General features: G+C 37.7%; 1 protein-coding gene across 1 annotated transcript; it reads left to right on the top strand.

Annotated features, from left to right (window-relative positions):
- Positions 1–9,669: 9,669 nt before the first annotated feature.
- EMC7 (ER membrane protein complex subunit 7) lies at positions 9,670–21,826 on the top strand (the record flags this gene model as incomplete). Its single annotated transcript, XM_079701172.1, has 5 exons — positions 9,670–9,902; positions 13,457–13,576; positions 17,631–17,769; positions 19,065–19,145; positions 21,352–21,826. 5 exons carry the CDS (start codon positions 9,670–9,672, stop codon positions 21,502–21,504), a joined length of 726 nt encoding a protein of 241 aa, XP_079557298.1. The 3' UTR covers positions 21,505–21,826.
- Positions 21,827–22,723: the final 897 nt, after the last annotated feature.

Raw genomic sequence — 22,723 nt, 5'->3', positions numbered from 1 at the left:
TTTGTTTAACTTATTTTTATTTTTGGCTGCATTGGGTCTTCTTTGCTGCGCGCAGGTTTTCTCTAGTTGTGGCGAGCGGGGGCTACTCTTTGTTGTGGTGCGCGGGCTTCTCATTGCAGTGGCTTCTCTTGTTGCAGAGCATGGGCTTTAGGCACGCGGGCTTCAGTAGTTGTGGCGCATGGGCTCAGTAGTTGTGGTTCACGGGCTCTAGAGCGCAGGCTCAGTAGTTGTGGTGCGTGGGCTTAGTTGCTCTGCGGCATGTGGGATCTTCCCGGACCAGGGCTCGAACCCATGTCCCCTGCATTGGCAGGTGGATTCTTAACCACTGCACCACCAGGGAAGCACCCCTATGGTGTTGTAAGTGTTGAGTTGGAGCTGGAGAGAAATTAGTATCCTGATATATAGACATAATAATTTCTGCTTCTGGAAATTTGCTAATAATTAATAGCTGCACAGGAAGCATTCTGCTTAAAAGAATAAAGCTCAGCATTTATATTATACTTTGTTGTCTAAGAGCTTTACTAGACTACTTATTTAATGCAAATGCTTTCTCCTGAGATAGGTCAGCAGCTCTCAAACTTGAGGTGCATCAGAATCACCTGGGGAGCTTGTAAACATGAAAATACCCAGGGTCCCATCCCAGACCCACTGAGTCAGAATCTCTGTGGGTAGGGACTAGGCATCTGTTGTTTAATAAGCTTCCCAAGTGATTCTGACACATAAAGAAGTTTGAAAATCACTGATGTCTGTGAACAGTGGGAAGATTTTTTTAGGAATGATAATTCTCAAGTTTGTAATTTTACTTAGGGCCTCACAGTAGTTTGGGAATGGCTAAATTATAACTAATGAATTCCAAACCATCATCCTGTCTAAATTCAGATAATAATTGTTAATTGGCAATGTCTGTGTTATGACCTATCATAATGGAACTGATTGTCATCTCATTCTTCTTTTTTCCTGTTTTCTTTTTTCCTGATTGTTTATTAGTGATAATAACTAGCACTCTGTTTTGTATGTGTTGAGTCTTTTTCACTTGGTATGTGAAAGATATTTCCTGTAACCACTATTAATAAAATCTCAAGCAGTTTAAAACAACAACTGTTCAGACTCCAAATAAAGAATCACAAGATCCCGAGATTAAAGCCATCGTGTACAGCCATATGTTACTTGAATTCTCCTTTACGGCATCTCCACCAAGTGGCTAAGTGGCTTATTTCTGCTAGATAGCTGGTTCTTCCTGGGAACAGCCTGTTCTGTCTGACTTAGAAAATTTTTCCCTATAATGAAGTGAAATCGATTTCTCTAGAGCTTCCTACATTGGTCCTAGTTCTAACCCCCTTATCAGAACTTCTTAGTCAAATCAAATCAGCCAAAACAAAACCTTTGGTCAAGAAAGTCACTCCCTGATTGCTATTTTCTGAAAGTTCACAGGATGTCTCTCTGAGACTGTGTTTGTTCCATGGTCAGGTCATCATCTGTCAGACTATTTTCTGTAGAGTTGCACTTAGAATTATAGGACTCATTATATTTATTGATTCATATTGGTTTTTTAAAAAATAAATTTTAGTAATTCTATATATGGGCATTTATTTATTGGAGTATAGTTGATTTACAATGTTGTGTTAGTTTTAGGTGTACAGCAAAGTGATTCAGTTAAATATATACATATACATATATATACACACATATATATACATATAATTTTTCAGATTCTTTTCCCATATAGGTTATTACAAAATAATGAGTATAGTTCTCTGTGCTATACAGTAGGTCCTTGTTGGTTATCTATTTTATATATAGTAGTTTGTATTGGGGGTATTTAAATATAGAGGCCCATATGACAGGAAAAGGAATGTGATCTTACATTTTATTAAAGCATTTTAAGTGTTCCATTTTATGTTAATTTCATTAGCATGATATATTAGATGTAGTAGCCAAATTTAAAGTTTAACACGTTGTTTACTTTCTCTGTGAGTTGTTCAGAACCTTCTAAAAACCTGGTAGTTGTTAATACGTCTCTTCTAAACGAGAAATATACTGTACATCAAGTTCCTATGATTCATTTGTTCCTTTGAAGCTCAAAAGAAAAAGAACGTTTGTGTCCTCACTGCCCAAGAACTTCTGGTTCTAACATTCCTTCTTTGAGATATATGTTTCCTTTTCACCATCCTTTCCCACAGACCAGAACTTGATCTGGAGCCCAAGAGAAAAACAGCGAATGCGTCACTAACCAGTGGTGCAGTTGCCACCAATGTTAACTTTTAATGGTCTGGATTCAATGAGAGTCAAATACAGGTAGAAGCTAAGTAGTAAGTTAGGTCAGTGTTGGGAAGAGACATTTTCCTAGGACTTCCTTGCTGTAGGTACTCTTGGATATAAGGTCCAAATTTTAGGAGATAAGACAAATGTTAGTTACTAGTATGACCATTCAGATGGGCTGGTCAGGGTGAAAGAAACTTTAATATACTAATCACAGATGGAAAAAACACACTATATTAGCATATACTAGCATACAAAATCTTCAGTTCAATTACAATTTATGGTAAAGGTTAGCTGTGTCCAAGAGACAGTCCCTTCTCCAATATCCTTTTCCTGTGCCAGAGTGAGAGGCCAGCATTCTCCTCTATCTCCCCTGATGCATCCAGACTTTTGTCCTTCTATCATGGATCTTCTTTCCTGAAATTACTGTGATCTCTTTTTGTCACTTTTAACCAACCTATTCAAGATATTTTGCCACCACCTTTTTAGCATCTGGTTCTCTCTAGACTCCTACCATCATTGACGACATTTTCAACATTCAAGTTGATTCTTCAGATGTAAAACAAAGTACAAGAAAAACCATTTTGTCACTTGTATTTATTTTATAAAAGAAGAATATGAACTTATGGACAAGCTCTGACAACCGAAAATTATACCGTGGGAAACTATACACCTGCTTAGCAAAAAGGGACTGAACGACATTTGAACTATAATAACATGTATCTTATCTTAAAGTCTGATTTTTGGAAAATTATAGGCAAAAATATATCGATTTGTATCATTAAACTTTCTAGGATTAATTCCCACACAAACTAACAGATTAAGTATACTAACAGTAATTTATTATAAGCAAAAAGTAGGATGAGCAACAATTGAAAATTATGACGAATGCACAGCACTGCTAATGTGTTTCAGACAGCATCCCGTCTGAAAATTGTAGGAATTCCAACTATCTGCCTCTGCTCATTAATTGTGGGAGCTCAACAATCTGCCAAGTATTGTATGGCTGCCAGTCTTCCTCATGGAATTCTAATTTAGAATCTATGGTAAACCAAGGCCAACTCATGTATTAGACACAGTAGACACAGTGCCTAGGGCCCAGGATACTCTTAAGAGCCCACAAAGGTCTTAATATCTTTTAAAATAGAAGAAAATAAATAAAACAATAATGATTCCACAATAATGAAGCTTCCTGGATTATATCTGTCTCTATACCAATGCAGTCATAAAATAGAATTTAAAATTTTTTTATGGAGGAAGGGGTCTACAAAGGCAAGAGTGCCTAGGGTCCCCTAAAATCATGATAAGGCTCTGTTGTAAAGTCTAATACTCTGCTAATGTCGCTCACGGATCCACATTTTAATGGCTCTTAATAACTCACAAAATATAGCAATTAATGCTATATGAAATTCTACAGAACTGCTTGTCACATGATAAGAATTAAAGAAAGAACTTGTACTTCAGCATCTGAATTGGAAGATTGTCATAGACAACCCATGAACAGAGGGCCATACTTTGATGATCACAGCTCTCCCCCATACCTTCCTACTCAAAGTGTAGTCCATAGGACAGCAACTTAGGCCCTACCCAGGACTTGCTAGTCAGAATGTGCATTTTACAAATCCTCAGGTGATATGTATGAATGGGAAAATTGAGAAGCACTGTCAGTTTTAGAAGACTCTGTACCTAGGAAATATTCTGCATTCTAATAGGGAGGACCTCTCCAAAAGTAATACAATTGAGTTTAAAAAAAAATCCTTAATCAACAGCTCTACCCATCAAAAATGAGTAGTTTAGATTTTACAAGAAGCAGAGAGATCATCCAAAAAATGTGGAAGATGGTCAAAAAAGACAGTAATAAAACTATAAAACTCTTAGAAGAAAACACAAGGGAAAAGCTTCATGACATTGGATTAGGCAACGGTTTCTTAGAGATAACACCAAACAAAAGTAAAAATAAACAAATTGGACCACATCTAAATTAAAATCTTTTGTAATACATCAAAGGACACTATCAACAGAATGAAAAGGCAACTCATGGAATGGGAGAAAATATTTGTAAGTCATATATCTGATAAGGAGTTAATATCCAGTTATATGAAGAACTCCTACAACTCAACAACAAAAGAACAAGTCTCTTGAAAAATGGGCAAGGGATTTGAAAAAACTTTTCTCCAGAGAAGATATGCAGATGGCTAATAAGCCCTTGAAAAGATACTCAACATCACTAGTTGTCTTAGCCCCGCTATAACAAAGTTGCACAGACTGGGTAGCTTATAAACAACAGAAATTTATTTCTCACAGTTCTGGAGATTGGTTAGTCCAAGATCAAGGCACCAGCATGGTCTTGCTCTGAGGCAGTCCTGCTTCCTGGTTCATAGATTGGCCATCTTCTCACTGAGTCTTCACATGGGGGGAAGGGTTAGAGATCTCTGTGGGGTGTCTGTTATAAGTACACTAATCCCATTCATGATGGCTCTATCCTCATGGCCAGATCACCTCCCAAAGGCCCCATCTCCTAATACCATCACCTTTGGGAGTTAGGATTTCAGCATATGAATTTTGAGGTGACATTAACATTCAGACCATAGCACTAGTCAAGTCAAAACCACAGTGAGATACTGCTTTTCATCCACTTGGATGGCTATTTAAAACAACAACAACAAAACAGAAAATAAGTGTTGTGGAGGATGCAGAAAAACTGGAACTTTTGTGCATTGCTAATGGGAATGTAAAATGATGCAGCTGCGAGGGAAAACAGTATTGTGCTTACTCAAAAAATTAAACGTATAATTACCATATAATCAAGCAATCCTACTTCTGGGTATGTACTCAGAAGAAGTGAAAGCAGGGACTTGAATACATATTTGTACACCCAGGTTCATGGCACCACTATTCACAATAGCCAAAAGGTGGAAGCAATCCAAAAGTCCATCAACAGTTGGATTAAAAAGAAATGTAGTATATAAATACAATGGAATATTATTCAGTCTTAAAAAGGAAGAAAATTATGACATACTACAATAAGGATGAACCTTGAGGACATTATACTATGTAAAATAAGCCAGTCACAAAAGACACATACTGTATGATTTCACTTACGTGAGCTATCTAGAGTAGTCAAATTATAGAAACTGAAGGTAGAATGGTGGTTCCCGAGGCTTGGGCCTGGAGGAAATGGGGAATTATTTGATGGGTATAGAGTTTCAGTTTTGCATGTTCAAAAAGTTCTGGAGACTGGTTGCACAATACTGTAAATAATACACTTAACACTACTGAACTGTACACTTAAAAATGGTTAAGATGGACTTCTAAGGTGGTGAAGTGGTTAAGAATCCGCCTGCCAATGCAGGGGACATGGGTTCGAGCCCTGGTCCGGGAAGATCCCACATGCCGCGGAGCAACTAAGCCCATGCACCACAACTACTGAGCCGGTGCTTTAGAGCCCGCGAGCCACAACTACTGAGCCCACGTGCCACAGCTACTGAAGCCTGCGCGCCTAGAGCTGCAGCAAGAGAGGCCACTGCAATGAGAAGCCCACGTGCCACAACTACTGAAGCCCATGCGCCTAGAGCCGCAACAAGAGAAGCCACTGCAATGAGAAGCCCGTGCACTGCAACGAAGACCCAATGCAGCCAAAAATAAATAAATAAATTTATTTTAAAAAAATGGTTAAGATGGTAACTTTTAGATTATTTGTATTTTACCACAATTATTTTTTTAAAAGGCAGTTAGACTCAAATCAAGGCATGAAGACCATCCAACTTTCAGGCTTATTATGCACAGATGTAAATAGAGGGCTACTGTTTTGTAAGGGCTGGCATGTGAGGCAGACCACACAGAGGAGGCACGAGGAGGACTTTGGGATGACTTGTTGGAGCCTAGAGGTCAACTACCGTTACTTCTCAGGTACCGTGACTGGTCTTGGAGCCAATCCCTTAGCCTTGGTTCCTGTGGTGCATTGAACATTCCTACACTGCAGCCACAAGCCAGTGGGAAGTGGGTCTACCAGGCCTGAAGAACCCAAAAGCACAGAGGGTAGTAAGTGTTACATAACACCTTTATTCTAACACTTTGGCTTCTTTTTCACTATTGTTCAAATACACTAACTAGCAGTATGTATATTTTAGCATTGACAAAACACTTTTGCTAGAACATCACAGGATGTTTAAATTTTTGCCTCTTTGCCTTTGCTTAATATCAAAGATGACTGTTTTCTCCTCACGTTTATAAGTTGTTTAGCGTATCTTCACACTTCCCTACTTTATTTTACTTATTTTTTTCACAGAATTTGGTGGAAGGGATGAGAATTTAGGGTAAAACAAGAAAAGTGAAATCTTTCCATTGTTATCTATTTTTGTAGGACATTAAGGCAAGTTAGATGCCTCTTGAACTCCATCTAAGTCCATTTCAGAAGGCTTCCATAGGGAACTTGAGAAAGCGAAACCTCGGGTCCTAGTGGATGATAGACATTTTTAAATATCAAGAGACTTGGTTGGCTCCAGTTTACTTGAGTGAAAAAGATTAGCTAATCTACTTGAAGTAAATGAGGTTTGAAAACTCAAAGGGCAAAAATCACTTAAAGTAAGTAGCAGGGTATTTGGGGATTAGCACAGCTAAAGTTTCCCAAGCATTCAGGTAGTATTACTCTATTTTTAAAAATAAACCCCCTGACTTAAATATAAGCAAAGCAGCTAAGGGTATGATCCACATTACTTTGTAGTCACACCTTATAACCTGCTATGACAGCCAAAGTGTGAAGAATAGTTTGAAAAGCACCATGACACTGAGAGATGCTGACAAGCAGAATACTGAGATGGGGAAAAAAGATCAAAATCATCACCAAAGATGCCACTTTAAGTGATCATCAAAACTCTAGATAAGAATGGCAACTGTTTTTTGGCTGATTCAAATTTTAAGAGTTCAAAGTAAATTCTATTACATATATATAATTTAGCAATTTTAGCTTCTTTTATTTTTAAAAATAGCTTTATATTTTAATAATTTATATATTTATAATTATAAAAATATTTCAAAAAATCAGACACATAACTCTTTGAAAAAGAAAAGAAAGATTACCTGTAAAACCCAGAGTCAATCTCTGTTGGTGTAATCCAACATTTATAAAAATTCCTTGTGTGGTTTTTTGAGTGTTGTCTTTGTCCCTATCCTTGCTCACCCCCTTGTGGCCATGATATGAAGAAGCCAAGAACCAGGGAGCAAAAAAGGAAGAGAGAGAAAGCAAAAATCCTGAATGATAAACTGATCACCTCTCACTTTAACAATATTTTCCATAATTAAGATAACTAGGTCTGCCTGAAACCCACATGGGTCAGGACCTTTGAGGAAATAGACGGAAGACTTAAATGGTGATTGTAAATTATCCCTTCATTAAACTTTCTTGGAAGTATGGGCATTGGTAAGGGAAACTAAAAGGGATGTCCTACTCATACTTCCTATTGGCTGAACCCAACTGGAAGCACTCAGAGGGCAAAGGAACCAAGCTTTTGCAATCCTTCAAGGTCCAGCCTTCCAGGGCACAAAGCAGAGTGAAGGGTAGAAAGTGAATTTGACTGGGCAAACAGAGCAAGTCCAGTACAAAATCTTTCTAAAATATTTCATTATAATTATAGTTTCTTTCATAAGGCACGAGTCCAAGGGCTACTTTATGGAATAACTCTTGTATAATTTGGAGTTGAATATCTATGCAATTCCTGTGGTTTACCTGGAAAACACGAGAGATAACAGAATTTCACACCACCTGAAAACATTACTTAGGCTTCTCCATCTAACGCCTCTGGGGAGGTATAAGCCTGGAAATCGAGGGGTCAAATCAGTGGATACTTTTGTATTAGAATGACTATAAGGTAGGGGCAGAAAGAGAAAGGCAGAAATGGGGATACAGAGGGTTCAGTTGCTGTGTGCTGCTGGTCCTCTCCCACCATTTGCCCCACAGAAAAAGTAAACTTCCCAGCTTCTACCTGGAGTATTAAGACCAACACTGATGACCTGTTAGTCAAACTGAACATGTGCCTTAGACACCAGCAAAGCAGTGTCACCAAAAATATGTGAAAGAAAATGAGAAAAATTTGGGATGAAGCTATTTCTATTTCTGTATATTTGTATCATTTTAGAAAAGTAAAATTTAACTTTATAATTTAGCATAGTTTTGACGGTTGGTGTTGATGGGGAGGGTTGTAGCACATGATCTTTTTAGAGCATGCCTGCTCCTTCCAAAGGTTAAATGTGAAGAAATGGCCATCTTCAGAAGACTCGGGGAAAGTACCCCTAAGCAGCAGATGCCGACGCTCAGAAGAGAGTATGGGGTGGTCCCCGAGGGCTGCGTCACTATCCCACGCCAGGGGTTCAGAGTCCTAGGCTCTTGTATCTTTTTTCAATTTTTGGTTACTCCTCTCTGGGAGGCTAACTCTAAGAGTGGCAATGTCTAAGGCCAACAGAAACCCTGGGCAAGCCACTTTCCTTTCTATCATCAAGAAATTTAAGGATTGGAGCAGATGATCTCTGAAATCTTGGCTTAGCCCTCATGATCAAATTGGCAGGTTCCCCCCACTCATCTGTTATCACGGTAAAGCATTCAAAACTGGACGAATGGTGGATTGTAGATAAATAAATGCAGATAAATGTCCTCTCTTTCCCTTTTCACCAGACGCAGCCCTTAGTAAACAGTTTACGTATTTTTCCAGCTATTTTTCTATGCAGAGGTGGTATCTCCTTCAAATACACAAGCGGGAGCCTTTTCATCTTATACGTCTTGGGGAATCTAGAAGCTTTTTTTTTTTTTTTTTTTTTTTTTTGCGGTACGCGGGCCTCTCACTGTTGTGGCTTCTCCCGTTGCGGAGCACAGGCTCCGGATGCGCAGGCTCAGCTGCCTCACGGACCCAGCCGCTCCGCGGCATGTGGGATCTTCCCGGACCGGGGCACGAACCCATGTCCCCTGCATCGGCAGGCGGACTCTCAACCACTGCGACACCAGGGAAGCCCTCTAGAAGCTTTTTAAACGCTCCCTTCTGGACTTGTTTCTACCTAAGTCGGAGCCTCATTTGCAAACGCTACTTAAGATCCCCGTTCCTCTCGGTTTTAATCATCTTTCACTCGCGTGAGGTCCTCAGCACCCCCGGCGGCCACAGCAACACACCTCACTTTCACTTTGTGAGCGGCCCCCTTAAGCGGCGCTCTTCACACCGCACTCCAACCCAGAGCGCCCGGAGGTCGCCGCAACACTTCCGCCTCGCAAGTGGATTAGCTAAGACTCCTGCGCTCGGGTTTGAGCCCACAGCTGGTGCCCGAACCCGGCGCGCAGGGATGACGACATCAGCCTGCGGAGACGGCGACGGCGAGAGACGGGGAGGGCTTCCGGGGCTCCCAGCCTAAGCGCCGAGAGCTGCAGTCATGGCGGCTGCTGTGTGGGGCTTCTTTTTCTTCCTTCTGCTGATGCTCTCAGGGGATGCCCAGAGCTCGGAGGTGTCTGGGGCTACCTCCGAGGGGTCAGGAGGGAGTGGGGTCAGTATCGGAGATCGCTTCAAGATTGAGGGGCGTGCGGTTGTTCCTGGTGTGAAGCCCCAGGACTGGATCTCGGCGGCCCGAGTGCTGGTAGATGGAGAAGAGCACGTTGGCTTTCTTAAGTGAGCATCCTGAGGGCATCGCGAAAGCGGTTGGGTTGGGAGCCGGAAGGGAATTCCCCATAGGGGAGCTGAGTGTCAAGACCTGATGACGTCGCTGTCCGAGGGTGAACCTTGCGAGGCAGTCGACGCTTTCCCCTTCCCGGTCCCGTACCTCAGAAATGAGGATGGCTGGCGCTCGTCCCAGGCCCGGAGCAGTGGAGTCGGTTATCTTCAACTCCATTTTGGCCCTGGATGGGGACGACCGCTCCTGGGCCCTGGGCACAAATGGACCCCTTATTTGTCTTTTGCTGAATTCTTTCTTTTGCATCTCATCTGGTTTCCCTGGAATCTGGCCCCTTTTTGCATTCATTTCAGTCTTTTGGTAGCTTCATGTTGTGTAGAAAGGTACTAAGCAAGTGGGAATTCTCAAAGCCCACAGGGCTTCTAGTGATGACACAGACTGGGAGGCTAATGTTACTGCTTCTAAAATTAATGGACCCTGAAGTCCCTAATCAAAGCACCTTTTTTTGCCTGGAGGTGGGATTTTGTTCTTTTTTACACTTGAATTCATCGAGGGATTTGCGACATCACTATTGTCATTTATGTGAGACTCCACAGTGCTTGCTTACTCCCTTCTGTCCTTTCTAGCTGTTAGTAGAAATAGGATTTGAGCCTATATTAAAAGACGTGGTAGATTGATTAGAAGTCCAGTTCTGCAGCAGCCTGCTTTTCAGATGTCTAGGCACAAGTATAATGTTTTAAATGTTTCAATTGCTGCTTGGAAAGTGAAACTTTGAACTGAAAATTCATTTGGTAAAGGAAGCGTTTCTCTGGTAGGTTTGTATACCAGCAAGTGGTATCTGAAAACCAGACAATTTAAGTGTGGACATTTAATTCTAAATCTGTTTTGGAAATATTCAGAGTATCCAGGTGCCTTTGAATGAGAATTTCAACCTCAGATTAATAAATAGTGACAAGCTTACAGTCATTTTTAAAGTGCTGTGTGTTATTACAAATCTGGCATTAGGGCATTCTTTAAGTTTTACCCTAATAAATGAACTTTTAATAATAAAACTCTCATTAAGCTTTAGAAAATTAGCCATAATTAACCATTTGACCTCTCTTTTTTCTTCTGCAGTATACAGTTTTTTAAAATAAACATTTATTATTTTTATTTGAAAATAATATATATGTGATATGTTTATTGAAGAAAATATAAACAAAGTAGAGATAACAAGCCTTAACATTTTATTGTATCTCTTTGGAATCATATGACCTACGTTTTTAATAGTAATATACAATATACAGTGCTTTGTAACCTGCTTTTTTTCATTTAATATTTTGTGAGCAGCTTCTGATACCATTTCATGTTCTTTTCATTTGTATGTAGAAAGGTTAATTGAGAATTAATATAAAGAGCTTATGGTGGCAACCTTTTTGGAAGAGGGATAGGTAATTTGTCTTGTACCTGTTATGCATAAGTAACATGCAATTTTGACTATGTTTATGCTTATTGGAGGTGGCTTGGGACTTGGCTAAATGGAGATCAGGGGAGTTTCAACTGAGGACTCCCATGCCACTTCTTGCTCTCATCACTGTGTATGTAAACCATTATTTATCTAGTCCTCTGTTTGGGGGCATTTAGGTAGTTTTCAGTTTTTTGAAATTATGTGCTATGCATTATGTACTATACGTAAGATTATGTACTATAATTTTTTGAACTTTTTCTTATGGAAAATTACAGACATACACTAAAATAAACAGAATAGCTTAGGAACCCATGACAATTTACTGTTTGATTTTATATATCCTCTGCACCTCATTAATTTCTTTCTGGAATATTTAAATATGATGATCTTAAACATAATATAATTTCACTTGTAAAAACACTACTATGTATCTCTGAAAGATAAGGACTTTAAAAAAAACCCCACAGTACCATTATCGATTTGACAAAAGAAATGATAATGCCATAATATCATCTAATACCCAGTCCATTTTTATGTTTTCCCACTTATCTTAGAAATAGTTTTATGTGATTGTTCTTTCACGTCAGGGTCCAACAAGGTCATTGTATTGTAGAGTACATTTTAAAAGCCAAGTGTTAAAATTTCATTATACAATGTCTATGTTATCTTTTAAAGCAAAATATTTACCTTAGGAGGAAAAATATATTTGCTTTTTCTTTCCGCCATTAGCTCTGCTGTTATTTGTGTTGTGCTGGAATTAACTTAATTCTCTTTCTTCTGGACCTAGGAAAATGTTTTGAAATTCATTAAGTTAGGGTCCCATCAAGAAACTGAATAATTAGAATAATTCAAGGAAAGTTTAACGAAAGGATTAACCAGGGTAGTCATGGTGTAGGGAAACAACCAGATTATGCAGTACTCCAGAGTTTACAACCTCAAGGCTATTGTCACCTCTAAGCCTGAAGGGAGGCGAGGAAGTAAAGGTTACTGGAACCTAGAAAAGAGGAAAGAACTGCCTTGAAAGGAGCTGTGTCCCTTGACAAAGCCAGTTAGGGGCCTCTCACGGAGAGAGCTGGGGGGGAAAAGTATACTAAGCCCATTTTCTTCCCTTCCTGCTGTGGGGAGAGAAGGGTGGAGAATGACCTGAAGGGCAAATAGAAGACATCCAGCTCAGGAGTAAGTTAACTTGATGTTTGCACTTCGATTCTGTTTCAGTTTAGCGTGTACTTTGAAGTAGTAAGGAACTTTTTTCTCTTACTTTTTAGTAAACATTGTGGATGTGACAGAATCAACTATTCCTTTAACTGTGAAAGAGCCTAATGATTTAAGGAGCATTATTTTAACATTATTGTGAGACTGGCAATTCTCTGATAAAGTCAGTCCCTTTAGAACCATTTGTTCTCTTGAAACAGAAACTTCTTTTTCCTCAGAATGGCAGTTTCTCATTAGCAAAACAAATTAATTTTGGTCTGTGAACATGAAATTATCAGTTCTTGATGGGGTGGTTTTCTAAGTCTAGAAGTTTAGAAGAAAGCAGTAAGGAAAATGTGGGCGGTTTTAACTACATAAACATTTTAAACTTCTACATACCCAAAAAGAAGTAACCAAGGTAGATGGGAACTATTTGTAACAAGTGGAACAAACTACTTAATTACCTTTTCCGTATAAAAGAAAAAAAGGAAAGAAAACAAAATACAAATTAAAACTAGGAAAAAAGGCCATTTTTAATTAAGAAATTGCTGGAGGGGATCTGCAAAATTGGACACCTAATCTTGTACGAATGACATATATTATTCATTCCCTTGAATGAAGACATGGCTTTAGAATTGGACCTGTGCTCCTGTCACCTGTCATCTCTATTTCACAGAAGGAATAGAAGTACTTTCTATGTCTCTGTGGAATGGTCTGAGGCGTTTTCAGAACTCATGCAGTGTTAATTATGGAAGCTGAAATGTGGGACAACTCTTGCCAGTTTGGGGGTTTTTTTGCTAATTACTCTGTCATTTTGGGAGGTGTTGGTTTGGGAGTTAACAGATGGTTTAAAACATAAGAAAAGAATAAGCTATTGATCAGAAGTGACTAAATATGATAATTTCATTGTTCCAGGACAGATGGGAGTTTTGTGGTTCATGATATACCTTCTGGATCTTATGTAGTGGAAGTTATTTCTCCAGCTTACAGGTTTGATCCTGTCCGAGTAGATATCACTTCAAAAGGCAAAATGAGGTGAGAACAACTGATTTAATTTTTACCAAAGGCTAGGCTACTGAATACCTCACTATATATATTCCTTTTAGAATTTATAGTTAAGGTTGGAAAGTTTCCTATTTAAACTACAGGTATTCCTTAAAATATTTAAAACATCCTTATATTGTTCTAATCTGAGCATTGATAATATTGTACAGTTGAACTTTCTCCTGCTCTGGCTTAATATTTATTTTTAAACTCCTAATATGATTATACAGAGAAGAGGTAAGGTTACTTACTATAGGAGCAAAAGCACTGTGAAAGTTTTAATTGAAATGTGATTATTAAAGTCAGAAATAATTTAACTTTTCTAAGTTGAAAATACTCGTCATTGGGATATTTTGATAATACCTTTTAGTATCTATTTGATAGTATGTTGATCTAGAAATTTCTATAGTTCTTCCTGTCTGGAACATTTAGTGTGCAATGGAAATTTAGTATTTCTTTGGAAAACGGTAGATTACATCATGGAGTTTACTTCAAAGTGAGGATCGTAATAAAAAAAAGAAAAGTACAATATTAGAGGCTAGAAGACTAGGAAAGTTTCACAAGTTCTAAGTAGATGAACACATGCTTTGAAGTCGAGGTGAAAAGAATTTTGGACTAATTCAGGCTCTGATCCTGGAATACCACAAACCCATTTGAAGTTAGAATCAGTTGTGTAGATGTCCACAGTGTTCAGATTCAGCATTATGCTCTTATAACCCCAATTTATTTATTTGTTATTAGTCTCATGCCAATAGTGCTCTCTTTAGTCTAATCTGACCAGGAAGTATAGGAAGCAGTTTTCTTGCTTGCTTGCTTGCTTTATTGAGGTGTAATTGACAAATACCAAACAATTTTAAATGGTAATGTCTCTTCTTTGTTTGAACTATCAAAGAATTACTTCATGTTGCAGTAATAAAAAAGAGGTCATGCAAAGGCAAAAATAATTTGGGGGTTAGAGGAGCTGTATTTTACTACTGACCTTTTCGTTATGTGCCTAGCGTATTTAGGTTGATTTGTAGAGACCCCAAATTGAGCTGACATAAGAGAGATGTTCGGTTAGTACTGTAATATTTATATTTGAGTTAGTGTTTACTCCTAAAATGCTTTCCCTCTTCTTTTGTTTTTTTTTTTTGGTCATTGAAAGTTTTTAAAGTGTAATGTGTAAATATGCTATAATTAAAATAGTGAGTCATATATTGAGCTGCATCATCCTTTAATATCAGCTGCATATTAGTCCAGTGAAGTCAGCTCCTGTTGATAGAGTGTTCTTTTTCCTCTTTTAGGATGTGTAGTGAACAGAGATAGTTATTCTGTGGTAATTTAAATTCTTGGTATTATTACAAAACCAATACTGTGATGCTCCTAAAAACACGTTCTTTAGAAACAAACTACTTTCCCCTCTATTTTTGAAATTAAATTGTCTTAGAATATTCTACTTTGTCCAAATGCTAATATTTCTTGCTATTGGCTATTGAGAGCAAGGTGGAACATGAATTAGAGGTAATCCCTTGCAAATATGTTTATAAATATTTTTGATGTAATAAATGGATTGTTTCAAAGTAACTGAACCACATTAGCTATTGACTTTCTCATGTCTTTTTAGAGGCATAAAAGTTTTTTTAAATATATGTATAAAACTCTAGTATGTTAAAATCTAAACTGTAAAGGGCTTATCATGACTTTTTATGTATTTTAGAATTGCAAGCTTGGAGATGGGGGTGGTTTGTAGATTTACCATATGAACTTTATATGGGTTTAAAAGTTTTTTAAAGTACTGAATATACTGGGAGTTCCCTGGGGTACAGTGGTTAGGACTCTGCACTTTCATTGCTGTGGGCCCGGGTTCAATCCCTGGTTGGGGAACTAAGATCCCACAAGCCGTTTGGCTTGGCCCCCCAAAAAAACAAAACAAAACTGAATACTGGAGGGAGTGAAAGTTGTTAAAGGGGGATACTTGTAGATTAAAAATTATAATTTATTTTTATTTATTCTTTTTACTTTGAATTTTGAGTAAAGTAGTCTAAGCAATTAGAAATATTTTTCTAAATACAAAGTTTTATTTGCTTTTTCACTTTGGGTAAAGAGTACTTCCTGCTTTAGTATTTAAGGACTGGTTGCAGCAGTTGGATTCATGTTCTCAGATCCATTCCTGATGATTGCATGCCTGAAGCATAGGTAAAAATCAAGGCCCTTATCATTTTAATAATTGGGGAGGACAGAGTAGAGAACAAAGAGGGATCCATATAAGATACTAATATTCTTGACCAATATTTTGTAAGCATGCATAAGTTAGTTTCAAATATATGTGAGACATATTTCTGACATTTTGTCAGAATGAAAAATTTTAGAAATGCTGGGTAAAGCATGATAAACATTTCCTTTTAAATGTATAGCTCCCAAAAAAGTAAGGGAAATCCTCAGAGGATAAACTGTAGGCTACTTTCCTACCTGGGGGTTTTGTTATTCTCTCACCAAAAGCCTTGGATTTTATTAGCAGTGTGTAGGTGGGAGGCGAGCCTTGGGCATGCTTGGAGTCAGAATTAGATCTAAGACTTGGTTCCCCCTTTGACCCTTGGCCTGAAATCCAAAAGATCAGATTCCCAACCTGGCCCTGGCTTTTGGAGGGAAAAATCTATCCTGAAAATTGATAGTCACACCCTCATTGAAATTTGGGTATGAATTTATTCTTGCATGATCCAGAAACTTCCAATCTGAACAATTAATAAGATGGCCCCTGGTCATAATCCCCCACTCCTGGCAGAGACAAATGCATAACTCTCTGTCCAGTCCCATGCAAAAATAAAGTCTACTTAACTTATAAAATACCCAAGAAAACAATGTACATGGAGTCAGCAGATGAATCAGACCTCTGAGAACTCTAGATAGTAGGCTTATTGGATATAGGCTACAAAATTGTTTCAAGTATATTTAAAATGCTTTAAACAAATAAAAGAAATGCTTTTACCATAATACCAAAATAAGCCATAGATATTTGAAAAAAGAATAAAATTGAACTTTTACACTCAGTATATGCTATGCTTTGGAATACAAAACTCAGTGGATGTACTAAGCAACTGAACAGAGGTTTGATGAGCTGGAAGACAGATCAGAAAAATTGGGCTTCCCTGGTGGCGCAGTGGTTGAGAGTCCGCCTGCCGATGCAGGGGACACGGGTTCGTGCCCCAGTCCGGGAAGATACCACATGCCGCGGAGCGGCTGGGCCCGTGAGCCATGGCCGCTGAGCCTGTGCGTCCGGAGCCTGTGCTCCACAACGGGAGAGGCCACAACAGTGAGAGGCCCACATACAGCAAAAAAAAAAAAAGAAAAATTACCCAGAAAGCAATACAGATAACGGAAAGGACACTGTGCAAGTGAGAATTTAACAAGATGTGGAGTAAAGAATGAAAAGGTCTAACATGTGTCTAATAGAAGTTCCAGAAGGAAATGATAGAAAAAATAGGGGAGGCAATTTTCAAAAAGTAAACTGGAATATGTCTGAACATGGGTGATTAAAATTACTGGCATGTCTGGTAAAAATGTAATGTTACCTGTGGCACTATTGTAGGACTTTCTTAAATCATTAAGTTTTTCTTGCAAAATACCCTTTAAAATTAGGTGTACTCAACAATGCATGTTTCAGACAATCAAAAAAATTCCAGCATTTTTGTATATTTATAACAAAATAAATTTATTATTAAATAGAATCAAAGAGCTTTAGAGCTAGAAGAATTCCAGGAGAACTTCTGATATAACCAGAAAAGTTAAGAACTTAAGACTACAAGCCTAGGTAATAACAGAGCTATAGCTAGAAACTGGGTCTCTTGATTCCAAATCTAGTGTTCTCCCTCTACATTTTGCTAAGTCTTCTAGACATACAGATAAAGCTACTTTGATCAGATTTTCAAGATCAAAAGTTTAGATGCCAAAGCATTTTGGAAAAAGCTAAAGGTAATTATAAGGCATTGCTAATATATTATAAGCATTTCTTTTAACTAGTAATGCTTTTAATAGGATTACTGATGCTTTTTTCATGTTGCTTTATCAGAGCGAGATATGTGAATTACATCAAAACATCAGAAGTGGTCAGACTGCCCTATCCTCTCCAAATGAAATCTTCAGGCCCACCTTCTTACTTTATTAAAAGGGAATCTTGGGGCTGGACAGACTTTCTGATGAACCCAATGGTATGTATCAGGCTACAATAAAGTATCTTTACTAATCTGTAATTTGCTTCCAGGCAGTTGAAAAATTCTAACCCCTGTGAAAGGAAAGCTAGAGTTAGATTGTTGGATCAAAGGATTACTGTGAACAGTTCATGAATTTCATGAAAATAGTAGCTTTGGGAATACATAATGAAAAAGATAGTAGTGAGAATGGCACAGTAGATTTGACATTGAAATGTGCAGCAGAAATTAGATAAGTACTTATGTTTGAAATTCAAATAGAATAAGCCTATGTTGTAAGTCACACATGGAGCTAGCTATCTCATCCTTCATACTACCTGAATGTTAGTCCATTGATGAATGTGCTGTCATTTAATAAATTTACCCTCTTGATGGCACAAGTAAGGTTTTTACAAAGTCTTTTTTTTTAATGTGTTATGAACAGAGAAGTTATTCTGTAGTAATTTAAGTACTTGGTATTTTCATGAAACGATTTTATGGTATCCACTAATATAAAATACTAATAGCATATTTAGAAACAGCTTGACTTTTTTTTCTTTGCTGTTTTTGAAAGTTGAATTATTACCTTAGAATTATCTAGATGTTGATCATATTTCTTGCTGATAGCTATTTAGAACACAAATAGGGATGTTTCAGGCTGTACATCCTTTGAGAGGAATAAATTAGTACCTGGAATCTGCAGTTAGGCATAAAGAGGCAGGAGGGTAGAGTGGATAGGCGAAGTTAGCGATGAGACTCCAAAGCTAATTGAGAAATATCTTCCATGTTCTCATTTCTGAAATCCCATGGGAACATATGCAGTGGTAGAAGCTCCTAGGTCATTTTTTAAAACTTGTCTGCTATAGTAGTTGCCTAGTGGTATATTGTACATTCGAGGGGGGATGTGGTGTTTTCTCTAAGAACCACAAGTCATCTGGAAAGACTTGTGGATCCAACTGGCCATTAGGATCACCAATCTCAATGCCAGACTGCAGACTGAAGAAAGTGAATGAATAGTTCAGTTTGCAAACTATTTGTGTTAGGTAAAACTCTAAACTCTGCAAAATGATAGGTAGCACAGATGTGAAGCAAGCTGTCTATATAAAGTCCACACACTTATAGGTAAGACTCTTATATGACAACAGTCAGATACTGAGGAGCACCTTGCTGTCACCAGGACTCGTTCAGTAGAAGTGAAGTGGTGGCTGCTAGTTTTATTCTGTTTACAATATTTAATTCCATCATTAGTTGTCAAGTGCAGATTTTGTTCTACAGTTAAGTAGGAAAAACATTTTCTGAATTTTTTTCTTTCACAGGTTATGATGATGGTTCTTCCATTATTGATATTTGTGCTTCTGCCCAAAGTGGTCAACACAAGTGATCCTGACATGAGGCGGGTAAGATGACTGAGCCATGTTCTAATGCCTGGTCTGTCCATTGTGGCTGAATGGCTTGGGTTTGTTCAGCTTTATCCTAATTACCAAGCGAAATTCATCTACAGGTTGTGTTGATACAGTATTATGTTCCTGACATTTAATTAATTGTTTCCACTGGACCAGATAAATTCAGTTGGTTCTGCCTGATAAAAGCCTGGGTCTCTTCATATAGTTAAAACATTCTGCTTAGGACTTGCTTCTTTGCACCTCGCTTGTTTAATAGTTGAAAAGCATAATAATTCTGGTATACCTAATCCAAATATTTGCAAAATGGTAGCTTCTTATAATCTATCTTTACTTTACAAAACTCTTCAGAGTACACATTTAGTTTATGTGTTCAGACACACAGAAGAAATTCGGATAGACCAAGGGAGAAAAATAGAATACTGGTTTTCAAACTCTCTACCAGAAGATCATACTGTTTGGCAAAGGGGAGAGGAGTTGCCAAGTAAGATGCTTCAAATTTTTAGTGCCACCACTTTGTCTCTTTTAAATACTTGCTTCCGTATAAAATCTTCAGAATTAAAAAAAAAAAAAATTATCTATTCTTCCACCCAAAACCCATCAACAAATATCTCCTGAATTCCAGGTTTTTCTATTGTATTTAATATATATGTATTTACACTTTATTCATCACTGAATAAACATTTATTAATCAATTTTTAGGTTCTGGATACAGGGGATACAAAAATGGATTACACGTCATCCCTGTTGTCAACAAGCTCGTAGTTCAGTTAAATGTAGGAAGTAGAATGGATTTATAAAGCACTCTTCTTGCCATCAGAGGATTGTGTGAGTGTGTATGTGCACACGTGTGGGTTTAAATGGAAAAATAAGATATACATAAATAAAAAATGTTTGCTGAAGTACTAGGTGATTAAGTTCTGTAGAAGGTAAGACACTTATCCCAAGCTGGAATGGCAGAAAAAGCTTCATGAAAAAAGAAAGCTTTATGATGTTTCAAAATGTTTTATTGCTAAATTTTGGCATCTTTGCCTCAGTGTTGGTCAGAAAGTGTACATCCTATATCCTTGTATCTGTTAAGGCAGTTAACTCTCTGTGGTATCAGTAGAAGGAAACATTAGAAGTCACATTGGATTAAAAATTCATTTCTTGCAAAATGCTTTGCATATAGTAAGCAGTGTAAAAAGTTGTTCATTCAGGAGCTTCAGAATTGAACAGGTTCAAAAATAGAGTTGATGATATATTTTTGCGGGGACTCAAGACCTGTTATATTTAAAATAAACATTTAATTCTTGATTACTAGGGCATGTTAACATAATGTTTCTTTTCCTGGCTGTATTTGTAAAGGTGCTTTCTGCCTGAAAACTCATGTATATATTCTACATTTGGGGAGAAAGCCCAAGCTAATAATTGAACAAAAAATTCAATTTTAAACAATAGATAATAGAGTATGTGCTATTTTTTTTCATGTCCGAACTAATACAATTTTAAGTTCACTTTTGGAATGTCACATATAATTCAAACGAAGCAGACATTACATTAATATTGTCAAAAATGGAACAGTACTTTATAGATTGTTGGCTCAGTAAGGGGGAGGACAAGAACCTCAAAATAAAAGTGCCGTGTCCTTAGGTCCTGCCAGTGACTGTTTGTAACATTTTAACATTGATGTTGCTTGCTTTAGATGCTGTAACTGAGGTCACCCAAGTCATACAGTATTCATAGATTTACTACTAAGGCCCTTAGGAATCAAGTCTTGGAAATATTACAGTTACCTTCCAGACTTTTCTGCTACCTTGATACGTGGTTAAAGATTGATATTCTGGTTATATGCGTCTAGAAAAAGCATGAGTTTAAGAAAACACTTGTTAAAACAATAAGAAAGCATTCTGATCAGAAAACAAAATAAGGTGGCAGGAATATGATCACATATGTCCATTATCCGAGAAAATGCCCTTTATAAAAACATAAGCCAAATCAAACCCCAGGCAACACTTATCGGACATTTACTAAGGATTGAAATGCTTAGTGATATAAAGGAGGCATGAAACATGGTTTCTGAAATGCTATTGGGTATGACATTACATCATTGCTCAGAACCAGTACCTTTTACCTGTTCTATTTCTCTCCTCCTTCCTTAAGGGAAGTGTTAGTTGTTAAATGACGCGTGCCTTTCATATCATTGTGCTTTGTCTTCCCACAGGAGATGGAGCAGTCAATGAATATGCTGAATTCCAATCATGAATTGCCTGATGTTTCTGAGTTCATGACAAGACTCTTCTCTTCAAAATCATCTGGCAAATCTAGCAGTGGCAGCAGTAAAACAGGCAAAAGTGGGGCTGGCAAAAGGAGGTAGTCAGGCAAGCCAGAGATGGCATTTGCACAAACATGGCAACACTGGGTGACATCCAAGTCTTGAGGGAGAACCGTGTGAAGCAACTACTGTAAACTTGAGTCATCCTTAAAGTTGATCTCTTATAACTGTTGTATGTGATAACTCTTCAGCACATGTTTTGTATTTGGTACACAAGAAAACCCAGCTTTCATCCTTTGTCTGTATGAGGTCAATATTGATGTCACTGAATTAATTACAGTGTCCTATAGAAAATGACATTAATAAATTATATGAAGTACTATACATTATGTATATTAAAATAAGTCTTAATCCAGAGATAAAATTATCTTGTCATTTTTTTTTCACTTAATGTTTCCTTTATTTCTGACAATTTTCTTCTATCTTTCATTATCTGAGGCTTGAAATTGATTTTTCCTGTTTAAAAAGAAGTGGTTGATATTTTTAGAGCAGCATGCACCGTGGGTTTTTGTGTAACTAGACCTTTCAGAATTCTTAGTCCTGCCCTGCCATTTAAGATTCCCTGATATTTGAAGTAGAACCATATGTTTCTGATGTAGTTTTAATTTTTATTATTACAGTTAGTTTCAGAGTGTGGATATATGAATTAGGATAGGTGTTACCAATTTTTAAATTCTGATTACCATCTCTGGTTTCATTTTCCAATTATTGAATATCAGCTATATGCTGTGATTCAAGGTAAGATACAGAGATGGATAGTATCCAGTGCCTGTCCTCTGTAGAGCTTATTATGTAGGGAGGAAGCACAAATAATAATGGAGTGAATGGCCAGGGGAAAGAAGTGCAGCAGTAGGAGAGCCTTGTAGAGTCTGAGGATGGAAAATCAACCTTAGAGCTCCATATTGCAATGTTGGTAGTATAGCAGAGGTAGCTTATAAATCCCCTCATCTTCCCCACTATTGATTCTCAGAGGTGCTGAAATATCCAGTCAGGATATCTCAAATATCAGGAGTGTCTCGAAACCTTTTTATTTCAGTAAGTTACAACACCTTTTCTTTTGGATTTTGGGGTTTTTTTTTTTTTAGCAGTCTTTTAAAATTTTATTTATTTATTTATCTGCCTATCTATTTATTTATTTATTGGCTGCGTTGTGTCTTCGTTGCTGCACGCAGGCTTTCTCTAGTTGCCGTGAGCGGGGGCTACTCTTCGTTGCAGTGCGCGGGCTTCTCATTGCGGTGGCTTCTCTTGTTGTGGAGCACGG

The sequence above is a fragment of the Hyperoodon ampullatus genome (assembly GCF_949752795.1).
Source record: "Hyperoodon ampullatus genome assembly, chromosome: 3".
Taxonomy (NCBI): domain Eukaryota; kingdom Metazoa; phylum Chordata; class Mammalia; order Artiodactyla; family Ziphiidae; genus Hyperoodon; species Hyperoodon ampullatus.
The sequence above is the reverse complement of the archived record's forward strand: the minus strand, read 5'-3'. Positions and strand labels throughout refer to the sequence as shown.